The sequence below is a fragment of the Vicugna pacos genome, chromosome 7, assembly GCF_048564905.1.
Source record: "Vicugna pacos chromosome 7, VicPac4, whole genome shotgun sequence".
Taxonomy (NCBI): Eukaryota; Metazoa; Chordata; class Mammalia; order Artiodactyla; family Camelidae; genus Vicugna; species Vicugna pacos.
The window spans coordinates 19,937,707-19,958,248 of record NC_132993.1 but is presented as its reverse complement, the minus strand read 5'-3'; the positions used below and the strand labels follow the sequence as shown (position 1 = coordinate 19,958,248).

The following is a 20,542-nucleotide window of genomic DNA, read 5'->3' as shown; positions in this document are numbered from 1 at the left end:
CTCACTGGTCCCTCATCCACTGCAGGGCTATTCATCATCTCAGCAATTGTTTTGCAAAGGCAAGTGAGACTAGGTGGATTTGAAGATGCAGACGGAGTCTTGCTCTAAGGACTCTAAGGTCAGAAACATCATTTTGTGAACACACTGAGACCCAGATGCTCCTTACAGGAAACTGACATGACCAACCATAACATTCAAATTGGCCAGGTGAAGGGAGAAAGAAGCACAGAGCACCCGCCAGATCTGAAAAACTGTCAAAGGGTAATGAATTCTCCCCCAAAGCTTTCAGGATCTGCATTAATTTGGCAACTCAGAATTGTGAGCAGCATCTAACGACCCCAGGGATGGAGACTGCCAAATGTTTACTGCCAAACTAAAAGAAGAAAATTAAAAGTCTTCTGCTTAACCACAGGGGTGTGTTCAGCCATAGTGTTAGAAGAGTGCAGTGGAAGAAGAGCTCTGCTAATATGGACTGAGGCACAGAGATTTGCCACCACTTCCTCCAATGAAGCCCAGGTCTGTGGCCATGAGCCAGTTCACACATTTATGTTTCAGCCTAACTCAGAAACATCATCACAAAGGAAAGAGAAGATCAGACACAAATCATGTCAATAGGGTTTTATTGAATGAATAGTTCAGTCAATCAGGAAAACAGCCTACTTTTTCCCCTTACAACCTAATGAAAAGTTTGTAACTCTCATTCCTTAAGTGATACCTCATTAGGTATTCATTAATAAAAAATGGACCTCAGAAACCCTGGAGCATCTGTCTTCAAGATAGGTGACCAGACACAGACAGTGGAATGTGGAAATGCATGTTCCCAGGAGCAGATGTTTTAGTCCCTGATGCTCATCGCTTGTCGTGCAGGCAGAGCAGCAAAGCTTTCAGTGGAATCTCAGATGAAGAGGCGGGAAGAGAAGCCAACAGCCAAGAGAAAGTTACATTTTCATTGCTGAGCTGGAGGCATGACCAGGGAGAGTATGGCTGTGCCCACCTAAAGTGGAAAGCACAGAGCAGAGTGGCTTCTCAACCAACTCAGGATGAGTTGCTTAATTTCCACTCGACTCCCAGTCTCCTCACCTGAAAATGGGGGTATCTACCTTGTAGGGATGTTGTGATAATCAAACAAGTCAAAATATGAAGAATCTAGGAATACTGCCTAACACGTAGAAAGCTCTCCGTAAATGATTGCTAGTACTATTACCTGGAAATCTTCAAGATTTGCAACAAAAGAGAAAAAATAACCCTTTTTCAGATGGGGATGGTGTGCAGCCTGTCGCTGATGGATTCTGAAGGCTACTTTGAGCCTGAGGGGACCGTGAAAAAGGCTGACTGCAGACAGCCAGGGTAATAACAACACCCTTAACAGTTCTCCGGGCATCTCCTGCAGTGGGTGATCTTAAAATCTCAGGGTTATGAATGCCCCTCCTACAAAAGTAGGACATACAAGGGGACAAGAGATACGAGCTTTCCAGGTCTCCAGAATGGCAAACCAGCGCTGAGTAGCCACCACAAAGGGCTTCACATCCCAGACTTCAGTCTTGACAGGTTCAGTTTATTTATTCATACCCTTACTAAGGGCCACTGCCATGCAGTTGGTGATTTTTACCCTCTGTAGCTTTAAGTCAAAATATTTTAAATAATTAAAAAAATGTAGTCCATCAGGCAATAGTGTTTAATAAGTGACCTCTGTTTTCCACACATTTCAGCAGGTGCCTCAGGATATGCAGGTGAAGAGAATCTGCTTCTGCGTTCGGAACAAAGAGGATCAGCATCAGAGAGTGAGACCATAAGGGGATGGGGGTTGGGGAGGGAGTATGGTTTTGTAAACACATAACATTCACTGAATCCTGTTCTGTCAGAATTCAATGCTGACAAATTGCCACCATTACATATTTTATGCTATAACTGACCTATGTACCAATTTAAGGACGTAGGAACAGCAATTTCAATAATTACGGCAATTTTAGGAAAGTATTACTACCCAAATGTATTCGGATCACTTTGGAAGCACAGCATGTGTTATTTATTGTTTTTATAGGAAAAATATATTTTAATCAAAAAATTAATTGAACTGCAAATAAGCATATCATCATGCTCACATATTAAACTGATGAATTAAAATCCACATTCCTGATGTTTCTTAAAAAAAAGAAAAGGAAGTATTATGGGAGTTACAGCTTTGAAGGAATTGTGAAAAAAACAAACACAAATTAAAGACACTGGGAATAGTTTGGAACAGGAGAAAGGTTCTTAATGGTTATCTTCAGAGTAGAGCAGGAAGGGAGTGTCATGGATTTAAATCCAGGTGGACAGAAATTAATTATCCCCCTTAAAAAAGTCAGATAACTTAAAAGACAGAATCTATAACCAATATATAACATGACAGAAACCAAAACCAACAGAAGAAAAATTACCTACATATTTCTTGCTAGCCTAGGACTCTAATTTCACTTATATTCCACAAGGGAATTAGAGAAAAGAGGGTTTTGTTTTGTTCTGTGTTCTTGGTGAGTAGCCCAGTCTTATGAATTTTTGTATAATCTCAACAGCACCACAGGAAAAATCCTTCAGCAACTAATAAACTTTATTTGTTCTCTTTTAATTCTGATTTACACCCCAAGTCCAATATGATTGTGCTAGTTCTGGTTTTCTACTCAAGGTAGAAAATAAAATTACTTTTAGGCCATTTGAATCACCTATGCCTTTCAACAGATTAAACCTGACATTATTATAGCCTGAGATGTTCTTTCTATTCTGGAATGAGTACTGTTGCTTTCCCCTTCCCCTCTCCCTCCTTCCCCATTTCTTGCTTCCATGCTTCTCTCCTTCCTTCTCTCCTTCTTTCTTAAGTACATGCCCCTTTAAAGCACTGAACGTGTTATTTAGACTTTGGCCATCACTGTCGCTCAGATGGAGCAGTAGTTGTACACTGACAAAGCACTTTCCATCCAGGAGGTCCTAAGTTCCCAGGCAGGGGCAGCTCATCAACCCCTGCAACACTGACTAGAAAGCCCCACTGTAATGCATTTAAGGGGGCAGCCAGTCCCTGCCTGGGCATGAGGAGAAATGCGGGCCTTCTGACTAGAGAGCCAAGGTCCCCTTGCCTTAAGTGGAATGATTTTCTGATTCATTTATACAAAGAAAACATGTGTTTCTGGGAGATGCAGCAAAAAGGAATACTCTTTCAAATCACCCCTGTCTCACGTGGCTCCCCGAAATCATCTCAATAGAGAGGAAGAGAAGTTGGCAGAGCTCGGCACATTAATAGCAAACAACAAATTAATAACTATGTACTTTAATCTTCAACATTCATAATTGCACAAAGTATCACTGATCACTTAAATAATACATGTAGTTGATCTAATGAAGAACCTAGTAAAGTAGAACATTCAAAGCAATGCCTTGAATTTGTAAAAAAACTATTTTTAACTGAGTGTTTTTAACACAAAAAGTGCAGAATCAGAACACATCTTTGAGGGGTCGTTATTTAAAATCCTTACCAATAGGCAAAGCATTATGGAGAAACATAAATACGTCAACTTGCCTGATCTCTCAACTAAATGCACAGTGATTCTAATAGGTTTGGCTACACTGGCTTTGCACGTATACACAGCAGTTTCTAACACTCTAGTGTTGTGAGGTGATGGGAATGCAGAATAGAAACAAAGGGGGCTACCACTTACTTTTCAGAACAGAGTGGGGGAGGTTTAAATTCCTGACTAGTCAACGTGAAAATAGCATAACGAGAACTTTGTCACAGAGACAAAAAATTTTTTTTTCTTAAAAATGTATATGTGTCCAAAATGGCTGAAAATCTTGTCCATGCTAGGGGAAAGTTGAGTGTGGAAAAATTTGCATTGAAAAAAATCTATGCTGTAAAGAAAATAAAAAGCCAGAGCATTTTGGCATTAGCAAAAGGCTGAACTTCGTTCTCAGGCAATAAATTTATGGGGAAACATGACAGGCTCCTCATTAAAGCTATGTGTACATTGGCTGAATTTTATACAAGATTCTTGAATCTTGTGGAAAATTGGGCACGGCTTGACATCTGAACAATGTCCCTGGTTTGTTTGATTTCTAAAGCATTGGAAAATGTTGCACTTTGGAAATCAAGTAGAGAAGAATAAACACACTAAAACAGAACTGGGCTGAATCTCAAAGTTATTTTTCCATATGTCTCTATAAGATATTTATTACCTTTATTTCTCCTGCACACACAGCCCCTCTTGCTGGAAATACTGTGATACTTTTTTTTTTTTGGTGGCGAGAAAATAGTCCCGTTAAGACAAATCTTACCCAGCAGCAATAACCACCTAAGGATAGGCAATTTTCAGTTGGCTTTTCAGAAGCTGGTTGCCATGACAAAGAGCACAATTTATTCCTTAGTCCCTTATCACAGCTACAGATCACAGACCATAAAAATTAACAAGGCTCTTTTTCCTTTTTCTGATGATTTCAGAGTTCCTCATCCTTACCTGAGGTCTTTTGTTCCCCCAATTAAATGGAATGAATGTCAGTCATCTAGCAATTCAATTAATGCTGATTCAAAATTCTGGCCCAAACAAGAATCTATAATCACAACCTCCTAATCACAGCTCAGTCACGAGAATGAAAAGTAAGCAGGAAATTGCACTAATTACTCAATTAGACTAATACCGTATTTTAAAGCAAGGGTTTAAGGGGTTGTCAGCTCTGACAATGGACTGTGGAGTTGTCCTCACCTTGTGTGCCCAACCAAAGCTGATGTTTTCAAGTGGCCATAATTTCTACCCATCTAAGATGGATGGGCCTGAGCTGTGTAATGGAAATTTACAACTAATAAACCAGCCACGAATGAGGGATGGGCCCGGGGGCTTCAACGGCTCTCCATCCAGCCTTGTACAGTAGACAGGGCTTTCCTGTGAAGGCAGCTGAGCACACATCACCACCTGCGCTGGCTCCAGGAAAACGTCTAGTCAGGAGGAGTGTGAGAGCTGCTATTACATCTTAAAACTGAGCAATGCTCACAGGCACCAGCCTCCAAATTCAAGACAGAGCCTGCAACGGGTGCTGGGAAAAGAGCTCCTCAGCCAGTGGGTCCACACTTGGTGGGGGCCTGGGGGCTAGGAATCATCTGCACCCCCGCGGACGGCCTCTACAAAGCCGACCTGGAGAACCTCCATGAAACCAAGAACACTGAGTGAAAAAGAACTGGCTGGGAAGGACACACTAGATGTGCCTGAAGTATTTACAAAATAATGCAGGACATAGACCAAAACAAGCTGGACCTTATTTAAAAAAAAGAAAGCCTAAAATAATTAGATTTTTTTTTCCGACTCAGTTTCAGAGACCTAAATACTCTGTAAACAATATGGAGGACACTAGAGACTGCCATGCCTCTGCTTTCCATAAAAATCCTTCCCGAGCCGGATGTGGGAGAGGAGCTGGAAACAGGAAGAGGAAAGGGAGCCTATCACCCATGTTGTGGTCTTTTCTCTGCAGCAGTTTCTGAAAATGACCAACTTGGGGACTGCTCAGGAGTTCTGAAAGGAGAGGAAACATTTATTTGACTAAGATAGTCGTTACTTCCATGGTTTGCCTTGCACGTGGCCACTGCCCAGGGAGCGGGGGTTCGGGTGGCCGGCAGGGCCTCCGGTGGGTAGGTTCTGACCGCTGCGGGTGCCTGGAACCTTGGAGTCTCTTCCAGAAGCATGAGGTTGTCTCAGCCGGCCTGAAGGGAGCAAAAAAAGCAAGGAGCAGAGCTGCAAGAATGATTCCAGGGACAATCTGCCAAGTACACTTTGAAAGTAATGAAGTCTTATGCTACAACCACGTTTAAGCTAATGGAGTCCTATTCAGCATCAACTTTAGACTAAAACCCACTCTTCTTGAGACTAACTAGAAGATGGGGAAGGGACCAGGATGAAAGGAAACCTGGATAGCTTTTCTTTCCTTCCTCTCCATTATCCCAACCAACCTCGTCCTTCATTCTTTCTTTGTAAAGAAGGGTGCAGGAATGATTAGAGGAAAAAGAGAACGCAGTGTGCTTAAGGAAAGGCTGGAAGGAGTTTAAACGTGCCCAGAAGCAGTGGAAGGAAACAAACTTTTCAAGAAGGAATCTAATCTTAGCCCCTCAACTCTGCCTGAGATACAAACTCTCTTTGACGGATACCTTCTCTTCTATGTCTGTGTGCAATGCCTAATTCTTGCCATAATCTGGGGTCACCTCCACTCCCCTCATCACAAACAGTACCTGCACATTCCCCTCCCCCCATAAATATTTTAAAAATCTGAATACAAGAGATCAAGCTTTTCATATGATGGGGTTGATGTTCAAAGCTGCAAACCTCAAGTTCTACAAAAAAAACATTACTTCTAAAGGTCAAAATATCTTACTAGGATTGTCTGCAGGACCCTGGTCCTCTTCCAGGTAATATTCTATCTTCTTTAGGTCTTCTGGGGTAAATCTCCACTTATTCTCAGCTGGTAGGGGTGGCACTTTGGGGCTGGATCGTTTCCGAGCAGAACCAGGAGGAAGGGCCTGCTGGCAAGATGCTGGCAGGGAACCCGTAATCAGTCCTTCTGGGAATTTCTGAGCTAAGACTTTTAGACCTAGGTGTGGAAGATCATCAGAAAAAGCACTATTAGCCTGGCGAGGCCAAGGCAAACCTGGAAGGGAGCCTGCATGTCTCATCTTTGGTCTCCAAGTCGAGGCCAACACGAGGACGGGAAATCTTTCTTAACTACTTCACCATTAAGTAAATTATACCAGAAGATGTCTGTCAGTTGTTATGTGGGATTCTGAGAATTCCACCAGAAATCCTTTAGCTCAAGTCTTCAGCATTAAGGCTTTCTTACAGGGCCATACATCAACATCATTATTTCAGGAATTAAAAACATGTGCTGAGGGAGCGGACAGAAGTTTCACATACTCCTGATTCCTTTCAGCCAGCATGGTTTTCTCTCTTCCCAGAACATTAAATTCTAAGCACTGGGAGGAAAAAGGCGATAGGGCTGGAGCTGAAGGACTGTGAGCCCCAGTATCTGTCTCTCAAGTCCTAAGCAGCATCAGCCTCCTCACCTCCGGAAAGCATGAAGAGGTTTTCAAATCCCCGCTCACACATGGTGGTGGCTGCCTGGCTGGCCAGCCTCTCGTCATCGTCGTATAGGATGATGATCTTGCCGTGGGCGTTTTTCTGAGTTGGGTGAGTTAAGGTTTGACCACACCAAGCTAATGCTCCTAGACTACACAGAAACCCCGGGGCAACAACAGCCGCCAAGGTTCACCTCTCCGAGTTCAGGGAGTATCAGACGACCCCTCTTTAGAGGGTACTGGATTTCTTTCTTGTCATGGAAACCACACAAGCTGGTATCCTTTTCTTTTATAAACTAGTATTACCATGTCCAAGACGGCACTGGTTACACACACTACATCTCTGGCTCTTTTATCTGGATGACTCTGCAGAGTCAGTATCACCACCTCCATTTTACAGATGAGGAAACAAAAAAACTCTTATGCCCAGTGTGTCCACTGCAACCTTATTTATAATAGTAAAAAAATGGGAACCACCTAAAAGACCAATAGAGAGGAATGGTTTAGAAAATTACAGTAAATCTGAAGATGCTGTATTACACTGCATCACAAATAGGGTATACAAAGAGCTTGTGTTAGTGTGGGGAAATACCTCGTAATATGAAGTGTAGGAAAGCAAGACACTAAATTATGTGTACAGTATGGTTTCTACTTTGTTAAAGAGAATATACAGAAGATAGTCTGGAATAAATGCACAAAAACATAGTAAGAGTTTGTTCAATTGTGTAATTATTTGGAGATTCAATTTAATTTTTTATATTTTTCAGTGTTTAAATTATTTTCTACTTGTGTGATTTTTATGAGCACGAAAATTAAATGTTAAGAAAAAAATTTAAATAGAAGGAAAAAAACTTACTCCTTATGTTTTACTTGGGAAAGTTTCTGGGGAAAAAGTCTTAGGACTAACTCTCAATGGATCGTAACCTTTAACCTAATGTTTTTTGGCCCACTGTAGGATTGCTTGGAAGTATTCACAGCAACAGCTAAGGATCCAAATTCTAAAATATGCTAAATAAGCTAATTAATATCGAAGGTCCTTCAACGAGTTTTCTTACCAGGAGCATGATATGTTTGATTCTTATAATCCTTATACCACCCAACTCCTTAAAAATGCAACAAAGGATACATATTCAAGAATATCATTTGAATAAGGGTTCATTGTTCTAGACAGAGTTGCAATTGGGTAACTGTAAGCTGCAAAGAGAAGAAAAAGCTTAGGAAGTCTGCAGCTCTCAGTACAACTTGGCTCCAATTCCCAGTTGTTTTAAAGTCTAAGAGTTAAAATAAACATATTTTCAAAATCAACTAGCTATAAACCTAAATACTTTTGTGAAAGAAAAGAAACAGGACATGGAACAAAATACGAAGCTTCACTTCACTATTTCTGACGTTGAGCACTGGGCCCCTAAGCCCTCTGAGAATGTCATCAGCCTCTCAGAGAATATGGTAGAGCCAACTTACAGGTTCCCAGAATGCACCCGGCTCCGGTTTCCTTAACTGCTGACCATGGGATTGGTGCAAGCCTGCCTGGACTCAAAAATGGGCTCTGTTCTTGGCAGGAGACACTATAAAGCCTTCTCTCTCTTACCTCCAACAATGTGGCACTGCTGGTAAGAATCTCTATCTCGCACATCTAGCAGCAGGAAGGGGCAGTCGGGATAAGGCTTGTCTTTGGTGTTGGGCTCTGCTTTCTTCACAAGCCCTTTGTCTAGATCCAGTTCCCCAACACCACTGATGACGCTGCAAGTGAAAAAGGAGGTCAGCAGACACTGGTCAGGGATTGGTGGCTTAAAGGTCAAATGTGCTTCTTCAGAACAGTGAGAGAGTGCTCACTGTCTTTTCAAAAGATACTTCAGAGACAAAGGAAAATGGATATGGGGTCTCAGTTCTGCCTCTGAATACAAGATCCTACGGATGGATTCCTGTTTGATCACAATGGACCCCAAGGAGGGGACCCACTGTCCATACTTACCTTCAGAGAATGTATGTTAGGTCATTAGCATGGCTGAGTGGGTAGAAACTGTAAGGTGCATGCTGCCTCCAGCAACAAGGGAGTTCAGAGAAAGAAAGAGGCGGACAGTTAATCCAATGGATTTCTGATGAGTGTAGGAAAGCAGAGCAAAAGAGGAAAGAATAAACTTGATGGGACAGGAAAAATGGAGGCATTTCTATATATATGTAATATAAAGTAACAATGGTGTTTTAATATATTTCATATACTTATACAGTGACCTATCCAATATGGATTTTGAACATTAATGTTTTCAATAGTTTATCTGTACTCACTTCCATTTTATAGGTTACAACACTGACGCTGAAGAGGCTTTTGATTTGGTGGCATTCATAAAAACTAGGATTAAAATGAGGACGTTTACCACTGACAGTTCTGTTTCTGAGGTCATAAAATCACTAAAATTGCTCACCATATTAATATAGGCAAAATGTGGCAAAAACATGAATCAGAGAAAAAAGAAGAATAGGTATTATGAACAAAATGGCAAGTAGTGAAATATCTGCATTGGAATAAGATGATGATCACTTTCCTAGGCAAATAGGAAGACACATATGCCAAACCACAGATCAGTCTGTAGCAACAGTTCCTCTCCCATCACAGCAAGTCAAATTCTGCCTTTAAATCCAATAAACACAACTGTATGTCATATAGTGCGTATTTTGTTGAACCAAAGGAGAAGAAACTATTTCTCACGAAACTGAATCTTCAATGGAAGCCTTGTTGGTGTGGCTTGTTTTCAATGCAATTTTAGAGTCCTTGCACAGAAGGTTATAAAAATAATAATATTGGTATTAATGATAGCAATCCTTTCTCTGTTAGAACTGGCTTCTCTAGTAGAAGGGATGGATATGTGCTGAAAATCAGCCCTGTCTTATAATCAGCAATGAATACTGTGAGAAATCATTGCATCATGTAACTGCCATGTGCAGTTGGAGAACTGACACCAAGGCTGCTTTCACTCTCCTTTGCGCCTATTTAATATCAGAGCACTACGTGTGGCACTCTATTTTTCTTCTGATTCTAGACAGGGTAATTATAAGCTGCAGCAGACAGAAGAGGAGAGGGGAGAATCAAACTCCCTGAGTCAAAAGATAGTGGTTGTAAAGCTAAGTCCTGATAGCAAACTTGCGTATAGGAAGGCTGAGAAGAATGGAGTTGAGGAGTGAAAATTAATGCTCTCCTATCAAATATATCCTTACATTAACTAAGAATGCTGTGAACAGACTCAGGAGGTGGCATTTATATAAAGAGAAAATAGAAGGGCTTGGCTGAAAATGTGGGACCTCACTATTGCCAATCTGTTTCTAAGGTAATTAAATCACTGACATTGGTATCTAGATTAATGAAGGTAAAGTGCAGTGAAAACACGAATCTGATGAGAGCACCTCTGAAGTGTTGAGCGGCTGGAGTCCCCGGCTCCCGCACTGTTTATGAACTGGACGGGGCTTGGCGATTGCTCCCCGGGGCTCCCTTTCCCGTTGGTCCTGGCAGTGATTTCAGCATCAGGGTCTGAAGTTGCAGAACCATTGTCTAAAATTTGCAAATAAATAAGTAAGTAAATTTAACTTCAGAATCTGTATTTTCTTTTTAGGCAGTTCCATTGAAATTAGGTGGAAAAAAAAGGAAATCATATCACCGTTATTAAATTATTAAGTTCTAACATATATAGACTCTCAAAATGTAGTCTGTGGACCCCAGGAGTCCCCAAGACCCTTTCAGGGGATTTGCAAGATGAGAATTATTTTCATAATAATATTAAGATGTTATTTGTCTTTTTTACCGTGTTGATATTTGCACTTACTGTGCAAAAGAAATGGTGGATGAAATGGCTGGCAAGAATCAGGGCAGAGGTACTAAGTTTTATTAGTAATTATTGCATTTTTCATCAGTACACACCCACCCACAGTTAGTAAATATGGCAATAATATTTTTAAAAGTCCCTGACTGAAGTAGTAATAATAATTTTATTAAATCTCACCCTTAAGTACACATCTTTTTTAAGACTCTGTGTGATGAAACGGAGAATCCACATACAGCATGTTTGCTACATACCAGTGTCTCAAGGAAAATTATGAGTGTGAGTAGGCTGCTTTTGCCTTGAACATCATTTTCACTTGGAAGAAAAATTGACAGGAAAACTATGGTTATTTAGATTTTTGCATATGGCAGATACACTCTCAAAAATCATACAAGAGAACTTCTCATTTCAAGGAAAACAACTGATGAAATAGTATTTGTTGCAATGATTAAATCTCGAACAAAAATCTGAATTTTGGAAACTGCCATCAAAAGCTTGACTGATTCCCTGTCTTAATGACTTTTCTGATAAGACAGGTGTTGAGGTTAATAAATGTGACTTTTTTGATATTGTGTAATGAAGTTTGTCAACATTTGGAAGATCTTCATAACTCAGTGAACCAATATTTTCCAAATGACCAATGAGCGATGTTATAAAATCATAAATGGGTAAAAGATTCATTCAGAATGCAAGAAAGACCAATGGGTTTACTGTAACTGAGTATGAAAGCTTCATTAATAGAGTTTCAGATTCTACACTACAGCTAACCTTTAAGACGCTACCAGTCACCAGGTGTTGATGTAGTATCAAAGAAAAATATCCACAATTATCTGAGAGGGCTATTAAAATATTCTTCCTTTTTTCAATTACAGATCTGTGGGAGGCCAGATTTTCTTCATGTACTTCAATCCAAAGAGCATATTGCAACAGACTGAATGCAGAAGGTATGGAAATCAGCTGTCTTCTATTAAATCAGACATTAACAAGACTTACAAAAATTGTAAAACATTGTCATTCTCCTTATATATTTTTATTTTGGCAATATAGCTATTTTGCATACAAATATGTTATTTATGTTTATAATGGGTTTAGTATTGTTATTTTTAAGTAAAATAGTAAATAAATATTTTTAAAGTTCTCAGTTTAAATTTTTAAAGTTCTCAGTTTAAATTAAATTTTTAATACCTTAAATATTAAGAGAGATAATTCACATAAGCCAAAACTCTTTGAGGTCCTCAAAAATTGAGTGTAGAGGGAGACTGATACCAGAAAGTTTGAGAATTTGCTGTTCTAACCAGGTTAGCACAATGAGAGAAGAAATAGAAATAAGAGACCTAGATATTAAAGAAGATTTTAAATTTTAATTTGCATGTGATGTAATATACCTAGAAACTTTAAGAGAACTTTATGAGACTAAGGGAAATAAATATGTTAGATTATAAAAATAATCGAGATTTTAAGGTTAATTATAAAAATGACCTATTTACAAGATAAATAGATTAGATTAAATAAACTGCTAACAAAATATTTTTCCTATATACCAATTAGAAATTAACACTAAGAACATTTCATTTACAGTAACAACTGCAGATATAAAATATACTTTCCTAGAAAGTAAACCTATTAAGAAATGCAAAGGACCTGTAAAAACTTATAAGTCCTTTATAGGTCTTACAAAAATTTTACTTAGGGACATTAAAGAAGACCTGAACTAAGAGAATGACACACATTGCATATTCGTTACTTGGTGACTAAAAGTGAAATGATGTTAGTCTTTTCCAAATTCAGTGTTTAGCCTTAATACAAATCCTAGTGGGCTTTAAAAAAAGCTTAAAATGATTTTAAAGATGAGAAGAGAAAAAAATGTATGTGTATATATATACCTATATATATATAGACAGAGTGAGAGAGAGAGCAATGTAATTTGAAGATGATGCCTTATCAAATAGTAACATATATTAAAAAGGTAAATAATCAAAACAATGCAGAACCATAACCAAAACAATGGAAAATAATAAAGAATACAGAAACAAATCCTAGAATATATATAAAAATCTAATGTATGTTAAAGGTAACATCAGAAATCAATGAGTAAAGGGAGAACTATTAAATAAATGGTGCTGGGATAATCTGTCAACTATCTAAAAAAATCAAATTTAGATAAGCCATTCACATCATATACCAAAATATATAACAGATGGATTGATGTAGAAAAAAAACCCACAACAACCAACCAAGTTGATAGAAGAAAACATAAGTTAATATCTTATTTCGGATTTTATGAATCTAAAGCAATAAAATACAGCATTAAAGGCCAATAGATTTAATCATGTAAAAAATGCAAACCTCATATATGTCAAAAACCAACACACAGAAAATTAAAAGGTGAATAACATATTAGGAAAAATATCTGTGATATATATGAATGAGAAAAGGCTAATATCCTTAATTTATTAAGAGTTTTGAAATTAGTTCTTTAATAGAAGAAGGATCATGCGCGCAAGGTAAAAACGCAAGCAAGATAAAATTGTTAATATGGACAGGAAGTCTTCTTCCCACTCCAGACCTGCAGGCCCTCAGGCCTCCTCCCCCAAGGAAACCCCCTTAACATATTTCTGTCTCCTTCCAGAAATGAAACAACTACATATTTTGCATATATTTTATTTCCTCCCCTTTTTACATATCCAAGAGAATGCTATTCATACTGTTTTACATTTTGGTTTGCTGTTTATTTTGTTATTGTTTTATTTTTACTTAGTAATACTGCTTGGGAATTGTTCCAAATTATCAAGTAAAGATTTTTCTTATTTATTTTCAAGGCTATCTTGGTTTTCAGTGGATAAAGATATCATAATTATATAAGGCTTTTATAAATCAGTAAGTAATTCCATTAGAAAAAAATGGGAAAGGACACATAATGTCCTCAAAACAAGAAATATGTATGACCAACAGATACATGCGAAGCTCAGTAACACTATCAGAGAAATTCAAAATAAAACTATTAGATACCATTTCAGATCCATCAAATTGGAAAATATTTACGAAACCGAGACTCATTCAGCATCGGCTAGGATGGAGAGAAATGAGTCCCCTCTCTCATTTGCTTGGTGAGAATACAAACAGGTAGAACCTTTCTGGAAATAATGTGAAATCATCACTGAGTATGTTAAAATGTTTACACCCTTGGACTATCTGCAGCAATTTATCTTTAGGAAATAATGAGAACCATACAAACATTTATGTATTTACATTACAGCATTATTTTATAAAAATGAAAAATTAGAAAAACATCAGTGCCCAACAGTAAGAGATTAAATAAATGATGGCATATCCAAAGGACAGACATTATATGACAATTAAACTTATGAAGTCTATTTAATGACATAGGGAAGTGTGCTTGATAAAACGTTAATTGAAAACACCATAATAAAAAAATATATACAAAGAGTATGGATTTGGGTAGGGAAAATAGACCAAACTGTTAATACAGTTTATTATTTTAATTTTCTTCTTTATATGTTTTTTACAGTTTTCTAATTTTCTAGAAATATACTTTTAAGTCAGGAAAAGACAATAAACATTGTAAAAGGAGATTTTTTTTATTCCTTCAAAGATAGACAATATGCACACAATCTGTCCTACAGGCATTCCTGAGTGAGTTATTATTCTGTGTAGAGCACTAGAAAAACACTAATATTACTCACACATTATGGTGTCCTACTTTACAAGAGCCTATTTTGCTGTGCAAATTTATCTCAGAAGAGAAAATTGCATGTGCCCATATGGTGTTGCCATCTCAACAATGAATTAAAGGACCAAATCCAGGTACTTATATAACCAGGTTAAAATTGGGAGTGTTGTATGAGAAGACTCAATTATCTCTATTACAAAGAGCCCTTATTTTTCTGCCGTGTGAGAGGCATCCGTCAAAGATAAATTCCTGTCTTTTTCAGATTCTCTTTATCCTCTCTAACAAAAACAAGCCCAGGGAAATGACAGTTAAGTTGTACAAACCCGGTGTTCAGACTTCCTGAGAAACTTGTCTTGAAATCAAAAGTCAAATTCCTGGCCTACATCAACCTTAACAAAACACATTCCCCTTCAATAAACAGTCACACATTGACAGCTGAGTACCTCAGGATGAAATAAAGACCTTAACTCTGTGAATTCTTTTCATGAGAGAACACCTAAGAGGTTTTCTTTTTCAACTTGGTATTTACGAAAGGAAATCTGGTGCCTACCTATCTTTCTAGCTTTATCTCTTACCCCTACACGTACTCTGCCCTCAGACCACAGCCAGACAGGATTATGCGAATCCTCAAACAAGCTTGGAGCTGCTGCTTCTCCGTGCCTTTGCTCGGGGTGCTCCTGAGCCTGAAACAGCCTCACATTTAACTTGCACCTGTTGAGATTCTACCCGTAAAGGGGGCCCAACTCAAAAGCCTGGAGGAAGCCTACCTCAGTTTTTTAACCAGAAAATACGGAACTCTCATGGCACCCCGTATTTCTCGAAAGGCACATTGCAGAACCCCTGAAGGATGCAATACAGGCAGTGAGAGGACACTGGTTGCTATCAGAGACACACAGATTTGTATCCTATGTCCATTCCTTACTGGCTATGTCACCTTGAACAAGTAGTTTAACCTCTGAGGCTTGGGCTTCTCATCCATAAAGTATACCTTCCTTCTAGAGCTTTTGAGAAGATTAAATAAGAAAGCTCACGTGAAGTACCGAGCAATATATATTCAACAAATGACGGTTTCCTTCCAGTCCTCCATTATGAATTTCTGCCAAATTAATAATTTTGTGTTTATCATTTTCCCCACCCGACACACATACTTATGTGCACGTGCACACTCGTGGCTACAAACTCCGCGGAAGCAGAGCTGCATTTTATTCATCTTTTTAGTCTCATAGCACCTAGTTCTGTAACCTTTATGTATACAGCAGGCACTAAAACTATTTGTTGGAAATAAGTAATTAGTATATTAAACACATCTAAAACATTTAAGAGTATAAATGCTACAGCCAGAAAACCAGATCGCTTTTTAAAAGAAATAAGAATTAACAAAGCACCAGATAGCATTTCTCAGAGAGTAACAATCTAATTACAAATAAATATATCAAAGTCCCACATCCCTGTGAACACAGGGTGAGTACTTCAGTCATATGGTCAATCCATTATTTTCCTCACATCCTCAATTCTTATTACCTTCTAGCCTTTGAATCTCCTCAGCTGTGACTTCCAGTGTTTGATCAGATAGGGAAGCAACTTGGATGACCTGATAGAAATAAGAATGAAATGTGTAGATGTGTATGTTTGTCTTTAAACAGAGGGAATTTTGTCTTTTACAAAAGACAAGGAAATATCAAACATCAAAGATCTCCTGTTTTAAGACACTGTCAGTGTCCTCAATTAGAGACTAAATCGCAGGTCTCCTTAATTTAGGGGTGGTAATTACATCACAGATGCTCATTCCAGAAGAAAAGACTTGTTTAAAACATTACACAATAAACTTAAAAGACCAAAAGGATAATTTTGGACAAGAAACATAAATAAGAGTTTAAAACTGTATTCATACATATGTCTAGGGCCAACATAACATGCTATTTCTTGAAAATGCAATACTTACAATAACAGATTTGTATCAGCAATTCTTCATGCAATAAAGAAATAAATGTAATTATGAATATATTGATTAGTTTTTAAAGGCCTTTTCACAACTTAGCTCATGAGATCCATGATCCAGCCAGAGTTACATCGCTGGAACCCTTGTTTGGGGGCCAGAGAGACACTTGTCCTTAATATTCAAATGAAAGAAGAAAGTGACTTTCCCAAAGTAACAGAATAGCCCATGGTAGAAAGACTTGGAGAAAGAGCTCGTCATAGACAGGAGATCAGTTGGTTTCCACAGGGAAAAATGTCCAAACAATAAAGAATCCAGAATTCTAGATTCTAAATACCAAATTAAATGGACAAGGTAAAATAAAACCTAAACCACAAATCTGATGATTAAAAAGCAGAATGTACTTTATAAAATTCTTATCAAAGAAAAAAGAAAAGTTTCATACCAGTTAGTCCTCTCATAGGTGAAATATAAAGAATGAGAAGAAACCCCTCTGCAAACTTTGCCTAGAGTTGAATTTAGAAATACTCACAAAGCAGCACAAATTAGACAGTCTTTACGCCAATGAAAGATCATTAAACTTACCAGCTGGGCAAAAGTTGTAACTTTTAGTCTCTTGAAAAGCTCATCTTTTTTGTATCTATAATCTGAAAAGCAGGATAGGACAAATATTTTTCCAGGCTTATTTTGCTTTCTTAGAGGTATTAATTCTTTCTAGCCATCAAGTTACACGGTATATTTTTCTAGTTATTTATATGCTTTTACAAGTATTATCTCATTTGATCCTTACAATATTCTCAGAATTAAGTCTCGCAGGTATTGTATCATCTCTTCATTTATCCCTTTGCTTTGGCCAAAAGTTGAATTTATAAGCTATCTTTTTGGGGTCTAGTGATTTTACCCCTTGCCTTTATTTTATTCATCTACCATTTTCCTTACTATGCTATATCTACTTTGACCATAGTGTATGGCATGTATTTTAATAAGCCCTTTAAATCCTTTTCAGAACCAGGCAGGGAAGAAACATCTGCATTTTACAAATGAGGACAGAGACCCAGAGAAGCTGACTTGCCCTAGGTCAAGAGCTGGTAAGACATTTACACCCCACTGTTCCATCTCTGCCCCGAAAAGAGAACAGTTCTATTCCTGAGGTTACAAACTATGCTAGAGACACAGCACAACCCCCTACTTCTTTTTCCTAGAGTACAGTGCTGGGCGCAAGTGCTGGGTCCTCACAATCTCTTGTATCAGTTTTCTTTCAACTCCACTTCAATAAAAATCAACCTATTCAATTTTTGCAATATGAACCAATTCTGAAGGTCTATTGTACAACAAAGTAAATATACTTAACACTACTGAACTGTACACTTAAAAATGGTTATGGTAAATATTATGTGTTTTTTTTTAAAACCACAATTAAAACAAAATAAAAATCAACCTAAAACATCAATATTTAATCAGCTGTCTTTACAGTTCTACGACAACTCAAATGGAGGTACTCCTGCACTTGTTTATATTAACAATTCTTCATATTAAACAGTTTTTTTTTAATTTAGCCAATCGCACTTTATCTATTATTTACCCCGTGGAGGCATGTTAAAAATTGGCTTCCCTAAACTTTTCTGGAAGTGACTGCCAATTCTGATGAGTTCTCAGCATTGAACTCCCACCCACCCTTACCCTTCACTCCTATTCTAGGTTTGTATATTGGTGTCCATGACTCTTTAAATACTGCCTCATTATTTCAGAATTAGTGAAGGTTAGCTGGATAATTATTGTGGCCTTTACTGTCTCATAAACCAAGACTCCTAGCAACAAAGGAAAGGATTAAAGGCACTTAAGATTATTTACCTGGTGTTACTAATCATTTCCATGAATTTTCAAAAAAAAAAACCCAGAACAGACTGGACAGCTACTTTGGAGGATAATGTTAGCTTGGTTTACCAAACACCTTACAACTCGGAGTCAGGAAATACTACCTTAAAAACAAGCCTTCTATAAATATATCAAGACTCCTTTTTACAGGGAATTAAAGCTTCTTATGTTCTAAAATGTCTTGAAGAGAGCAATATGGCTAAAAACTGACCATTACTTCTAGAAAAGTCTTAGAATAGCAGCTTCTGGATACAACAAGTTAACACACTTAGATGCAAAGGAGCGTCTAAAACCCGCCAGGATGCAGATTCAAATAAACTAAGCAGAAGCTTTAAAAAGTGCAAGTGAAAAACTACAGTATTCCTCTCAATTGCCACCAACTTGTTCACCAAAAGTCATTTATGTAAATCAAAATGGCAATAAATCAGCCAATGAAAACAATTAACAGCTTCCAAGTAGTTTGCACTGTGGCACCTATCCACTGACATCTTTTGGTATCACTGCATAGTCTGAAATACTTCTCCAATTCTTCACATTCTAAGTACAAAATGTACACATTAAAACCCCCTTTAAATAGAAATTACCTTAAACAAAAAAACAGGCTCTGCTATTTTCTAATGATTGACATTTCTAGTGTCCTCTCATAAGCACTAGAAATCCCACTGCACATTTGAGCCTGAACTCTACATACCTGGTTCTGGTTTAGAAGGACAGCCATCATTAGGACTTTCTGACATTATTACTCAGAGATAAAAGACCAAACTAGACGTTTTACAGTAAGTTAAGCTTTAAATTTTATAAAAAGGATGACTTGGAAAGCTCTGTCAGTCTGTCCTTGCAAGGGCAAACTGAGCTTTAAGAATGGAGCTTTTGCTACTGTAGCTTCTCCCAAACTCTGTGATGGAGACAAATCATCCTAGTTTCAGATATGTTATCAAGTTTTGCTTCTCCAGTAAGTGGAGTCTAAGTCTGTCTCTCTCGAGTTACTGGAAGGACAGAGACCTGACTATCTAGGATGTTTCACACTGGGTCCAACTAGTGTCATCTAACCACGAGCAGCCAAGAATGGGCTTTGTAAACAGTCAATAGACATAGAGTGTCTATTTTCTCCAGGCTGAGTTGAAAGAATATTCAGATTACAAAGGAATTCTGCATTTTCAGTGTTCTGTTAAAACACGTTATTAGCAAAGGGAAGTTGGGCTCACAGTGGAGGACAAATCAAAGGAAGTAACAGGACAAGGTTTGTGATTTCACAGAAAGACATGGCATCTAAGGTAATCTGAGAAAAGTGATGGGTTTAGGGTGTCACAAAACAAGGCAATATTCTCCTCCCTTCTGACCCAAAAGAACATCTACAACAGAAGATGGGAAAAAAGAAGGAAATATCTCCCAAAATGTAGATCCCAAACCAGAATCTGAAGTAACTGTAGTCAGGGAATCAGCACAAAGCATGTGAAACAAGGTGAGAGGAACCTCCTGTCTTACTAAAAGGAAGCTCACAACTTCTAAAGAGGGAAGGTGAAGTAAGCCTTTTCAAGGACTTTAATCCAAAGGTATTTCTTTTGGGAGATAAGCTCCATTTAAAGTTTAGATATTAAACAACACTGTGCTTTTAAGAAATGTTTTAGACAGGGTTTCAGCAATCTGGGTGGAACAGGACAATTTTTATGGGACAAATTTTGGTGTGGACAGGTGAGCTTACACCCAACTACCAATGGATAGGAGGTGGAAGAGGCTACAAACCAAAACAGAAGCAGGCCAGCTGAAATTTGCCTGCCATGGATGAATTAAGGACGACAACAATGAAGTGTAGGTGAGTAGACAAGATTTTTTTTCACGGTTTAAAATTTTAATATACACTTAAAATATATTTAAAATGTAACATTATATATATATATATAACATTTAAATATGTAGCATAAAATGTATAAACATATTATAAAATATGTAAGAAGAAAAGGACACTGATATTATATATTAGAAAACAAATGTCTACAGCATTAGCCCTTGTATAGCTGAACGTGGCAAATAACACATTTGGCACGAAGCTGCTCCTGCACCCACATCTATTGTCCGGGGTTTCTCAATACTGCAGCAATTCAACAAGAACAGAAACATTATCATTTAAATTAAAAGGTCTGCTGTGTAAAAAT

General features: G+C 37.9%; 1 protein-coding gene across 2 annotated transcripts in view; it reads right to left on the bottom strand.

Annotated features, from left to right (window-relative positions):
• Positions 1-5,523: 5,523 nt before the first annotated feature.
• The window catches only part of CEP41 (centrosomal protein 41), a 41,872-nt gene continuing 26,853 nt past the window's right edge, over positions 5,524-20,542 (bottom strand). For both annotated transcript variants that reach the window (XM_006202293.4, XM_072964476.1), the window contains exons 4-11: positions 17,100-17,161; positions 16,100-16,169; positions 10,475-10,619; positions 8,664-8,815; positions 8,202-8,269; positions 7,064-7,178; positions 6,379-6,594; positions 5,524-5,713 (exon numbers count right to left, since the gene is read on the bottom strand). In XM_006202293.4, coding sequence (XP_006202355.1) covers positions 5,565-5,713; positions 6,379-6,594; positions 7,064-7,178; positions 8,202-8,269; positions 8,664-8,815; positions 10,475-10,619; positions 16,100-16,169; positions 17,100-17,161 — 977 coding nt within the window. In that variant the 3' untranslated portion in view covers positions 5,524-5,564. The remainder of the gene's footprint in view (positions 5,714-6,378; positions 6,595-7,063; positions 7,179-8,201; positions 8,270-8,663; positions 8,816-10,474; positions 10,620-16,099; positions 16,170-17,099; positions 17,162-20,542) is intronic.